The sequence below is a fragment of the Oratosquilla oratoria genome, chromosome 8 (genome assembly GCF_046742065.1).
Source record: "Oratosquilla oratoria isolate Oo_2021 chromosome 8, ASM4674206v1, whole genome shotgun sequence".
Taxonomy (NCBI): domain Eukaryota; kingdom Metazoa; phylum Arthropoda; class Malacostraca; order Stomatopoda; family Squillidae; genus Oratosquilla; species Oratosquilla oratoria.
Genome location: NC_134784.1, coordinates 28,317,706 through 28,322,705, shown reverse-complemented (window position 1 = coordinate 28,322,705; position 5,000 = coordinate 28,317,706). Strand labels below are relative to the sequence as shown.

The 5,000-nt window shown below is 40.8% G+C and overlaps 1 protein-coding gene across 2 annotated transcripts in view; it reads right to left on the bottom strand.

The window, feature by feature from the left end:
• Window positions 1-5,000, bottom strand: part of LOC143027658 (uncharacterized) — a 459,544-nt gene that overhangs the window by 15,543 nt on the left and 439,001 nt on the right. For both annotated transcript variants that reach the window (XM_076189066.1, XM_076189067.1), the window contains exon 11: window positions 4,108-4,288. In XM_076189066.1, coding sequence (XP_076045181.1) covers window positions 4,108-4,288 — 181 coding nt within the window. The remainder of the gene's footprint in view (window positions 1-4,107; window positions 4,289-5,000) is intronic.

Below are 5,000 nucleotides of genomic sequence, written 5' to 3'. Positions count from 1 at the left end.
CAGCAATGATTTTTAGTCACCTGACCCTCCCCACCCCCAACAATCCCCAAAGCGCATAACAGGGCAGAGGTGACGGCTCCGGCCGCAGCTACTCAGCGCCTTGTGGCGTAGGCCCCTCGGCTCCTTAGCCATGTCATTGGCGTCGCATCCAAGGCCCGGCTTATCGGGTGAAGCCAGACGTCGTCCCCAGTCCCTCAGGCTTGTAACGAGCGCAACCTTGCACAGCAGGATTTGAGGTCACTCCTTCACTTGTTGCAACATATATATATATATATATATATATATATATGTATATATATGTATATATATATATATATATATATATTTATATATGTATATATGTAGTATATATATATACATATATATATATATATATATATATATATATATATATAATTCTAATGTGTTATCAATATTCTTTTCAGCAATTCTCATGTGTCATGCATATTCTGTTTTTGTAAACATATTCAAAATTACCTATCACCAAAGGGATTTGCTCAATTTATTGTATACATAAATAGTGCTACTGAATTCTATTATCAATTAGGTTAATTTAAAGTGTGGAAAGCATAAAACCGTAACTTAATCTTTCATTTATTTAATCTGTGACCAGCAGGTTAAGAGTTCTTCTGCATACTTTGTTTGAGGTTAATTGTGTTCAGCCTCTGTATGTCCAGTCTCACTTAATTAGATGTCTTGCTAGAAAGAGTTAACAGGGAAAGTACTCGCTTAAGGTCCTGCTTGGAAAAAGACAAGGAAACTACTCACTTAAGGTCTCGCTAGGAAAAAGTTAAAAGGGAAACTACTCACTTAAGGTCTCGCTAGGAAAAAGTTAAAAGGGAAACTACTCACTTAAGGTCTTATTAGGAAAAAGTAAACAGGGAAACTACTCACCTAAGGTCTCGCTAGGAAAAAGTTAACAGGGAAACTCTTCGCTTAAGGTCTTGCTTGGAAAAAGTTAACAGGGAAACTACTCGCTTAAGGCCTTGCTAGGAGAAAGTTAACAGGGAAACTACTCGCTTAAGGTCTTGTTAGGAAAAGTTAACAGGGAAACTACTCACTTAAGGTCTTGCTAGGAAAACGTTAACAGGGAAACTACTCACTTAAGGTCTTGCTAGGAAAAGTTAACAAGGAAACTACTCGCTTAAGGTCCTGTTAGGAAAAAGTTAACAGGAAAACTACTTGCTTAATGTCTTGTTAGGAAAAAGTTAACAGGGAAACTACTCGCTTAAAGTCTTGGTAGGAAAAAGTGAACAGGGAAACTACTCGCTTAAGGTCTTGTTAGGAAAAGTTAACAGGGAAACTACTCAGTTAAGGTCTTGTTAGGAAAAAGTTAACAGGGAAACTACTCGCTTAAGGTCTTGCTAGAAAAAGTTAACAGGGAAAGTACTCGCTTAAGGTCTTGCTAGGAAAAAGTTAACAGGGAAACTACTCACCTAAGGTCTCGCTAGGAAAAAATTAACAGGGAAACTACTCGCTTAAGGTCTTGCTAGGAAAAGTTAACAGGGAAACTACTCACTTAAGGTTTTGCTAGGAAAACGTTAACAGAGAAACTACTCGCTTAAGGTCTTGCTAGGAAAATTTTAACAGGGAAACTACTCGCCTAAGTTCTTGCTAAGAAGAAGTGAGTATAACAAGGAAACTCCTGGCTTAACATCTTGCTAGGAAGAAATAAGGTTAATCTTGCCTGAAGGAATATAGCCTAGTTCACACGGGGCAAGTTGAGGGACAAGTCAAGTGTGCAAGTTACTTGCTACAAGTTACTTCCATGTGCAAACATTTGCTTGACGAAATAAATGGGCAACCTCCCCAATTTTATTTGTCAAGCTGATGTTTACACACGGTAACTTGTAGCAAGTAACTTGCACATTTGACTTGCCCCATGTAAATGAAGCTTAAGCTTAAAAAGAGTTTTATGGTCGACCCTAGTCGACCCTAAGCCCCTTATTGTGTTGTTATGTAAAATACGTTACTAAGTCGAAAGGGTTAATGTGTGAGTATGTGCGTTTACACATTTTGCCCTCCAATCGTTAGTCTTCTCATGGTCGAAAATCTGTCCCCTGAGAACGTTTGTCTGCATCAACTCTGCATCCATTGAAACGTTTTTTATACGCGATCATTCACACACATACACACACACGCGGGCGCACACACACACACACACACACACACACACACACACACACACACACACACACACACACACACACACACACACACACACACACACACACACACACACACACACACACACACACACACACACACACACACACACACACACACACACACACACACACACACACACACAGAGGTGTATGGATAGCCCCGTTGTCTAGATACTTCAGGGATACAAATAAGAGCTGGCGGAAAGATTCACAGCTTGACTGTGTTCATAAGAAGAGTTGATAGTGCTTCCAGATTGGAAGAGAGGTAATGTAGTACCAATTTATAAAGAAGTGTATAAAAAAAGAATCCTTGAATTTCAGATTACTGTTCCTTACTTGAAGGATCACTAAATTGTATAAGAATTGTGTAAGACAGGTGGAGAGAATATCTAGAGGACAGGGCCATCGTGACCGACGAAAAAAAAAAAAAAAAAAAAAACTAACAAAACAAACAAACAAACAAACAAACAAACAAACAAACAAACAAACAAACAAACAAACAAACAAACAAACAAACAAACAAACAAACAAACACTGTCTGATATGTAGAGATACGTACTCCCACCACAACACTGAATAGGATTCGCTGTAAGAATATGGATATGCGTACATACAGTATGTGCATATAAACACACGCACAAGTACACATACGCACACATACACATACATATACACACACACACACACACACACACACACACACACACACACACACACACACACACACACACACACACACACACACACACACACACACACAGACACAAACACATACATACATACACATACACATGTACACACACACACACACACACACACACACACACACACACACACACACACACACACACACACACACACACACACACACACACACACAACGTTACAATTTTGTACGAGTTTTATGCTGCTATTTGATTCGATGATGTTTTGAAGTAAATTCTTACGATTTTTAAATCTTCTAATCCCTTCAAGACAGTAACGCATTGAACAAATCCACTTGCGGTCGTCGAACGATTTTCATCAGCTGGGGCTTGTTTCGCACGTATCGACTTTTTGCCGTGCACCGTCCACGACACGACGTCGTGCTCTCATATAACCATGGATGTCTATGGAGGCTTTCACACGTAACAACGACGACCACGTGTGGAAGCGTCCATAGCCACTCATTGTTATTTGAGAATACGACGTCGTGTCGTAGAGGGCGCACGGCGAAAAGTCGATGCGTGTGAAACGAGCCCGAATAAAATGTTATGTTTACAAAAACAGAATTCATAAACTTCGTCGCTGTATCATTTTGTACGACGTCACTAACAGAAATTATGACTTAGTAAGTTGATGACGTCACTCATGGAAACGGTGACGTGTAACCTTAGTGACGTCAAGGTAACAGTGACGTGCAACCTTATGACGTCATTCTCGGAAACAATTACGTATTAACATAATGACGTCACCAAAATGATGACGTCTCTCACGGAAACAGTGACGTGTTAACCTTATGACGTCTCTCACGAAATTGATGACATATTAACCTTATGACGTCACTCACGAAATTGATGACGTATTAACCTTATGACGTCACTCAAAGAAACGATGACGTGTTAATCTTATAATGTCACTCATGGAAGCGATGACGTCACGGAAAGTCTGAAACGATAACGTGTTAACCTTATGGCGTCACTCACGGAAATGATGAAATGATGACGTGTTAACCTTATAACGTTACTCACGGAAACGATGACGTGTGTAACCTTATGACGTCAATCATGGAAACGATGAAATGATAACGTGTTAACCTTATGACATCACTCATGGAAACGATGAAATGATAAAGTGTTAACCTTATGACGTCACTCACGGAAACGATGAAATGATGACGTGTTATCCTTATGACGTCACTCACGGAAACGATGACGCGTAACCTCATGACGTCACTCACCTCGCCGTTGGTATAGCAGAAGATGAAGGCGACGACGGCGCCTGTACTGCCCTCGATGGCGTTGTTGACGATCTGGTAGAGGTTCATGAGGGAACAGGTCGGCTCTCGAGGCCGGTAGATGGTCACGATGTACTGGAGGCCAAACAGAGGCACCACCATCAACGTGGCCCTCACCGCGATCCTGCAGAAGGAGAGAAAGCGAAGTTGGGTAACTCACCAGGGGTAGACGGAGGTTCTGAGTGAGGAAGGGGAATCTGTAGTTGTAAGTGACTGAAGGAGTTGTTGTTGCTGTTTTTCTTGTTGTTGGTGGTAGCGTTGTTGTTGTTGTTGTTGTTATTGGTAATGTTGGTAGTGGTTTTGTTGTTGGTGGTGCTGACAGTGTTGTTGGTGTTTTTGTTGGTGTTGATGATGGTAGTGGTATTGTTGGTGTTGCTGTCAGTGATGGTTGTGGTAGGTGCCCCAGGGTACCAATAGGTCAGTCTTCTAGACAGAAACCCTCCACCCCAATTATCTTATGTTAGTTTTTATAGACTACCAAAGCTATGTAGTCTATAAACATATGTGTAACTATACATCAGGCAGAGTAGGCATAGAGCGTCTCCTGGTGTGTCACGTAATTGGTGTTGGTCACAAGTATCATTTGTAAGCCACAATAAAGCGTGCATTAGCTAAGACACCAAGACGCGCACGCACACGCACACTCACGCTGAGCAAACTGATAATTATTTTCCTGTCCGGGTTTTCATTATTCATTTCCTCAATGAAATTCACTCAATATACCATTTGAATCTTATACATTGTTTATCACATTGACCGGCTTTTGAGTTAATCATTTTCTGTTCCATTACTGGAATCCTTTATTTGTTTACATGCAACGCGTGCTGAAAAAGTTC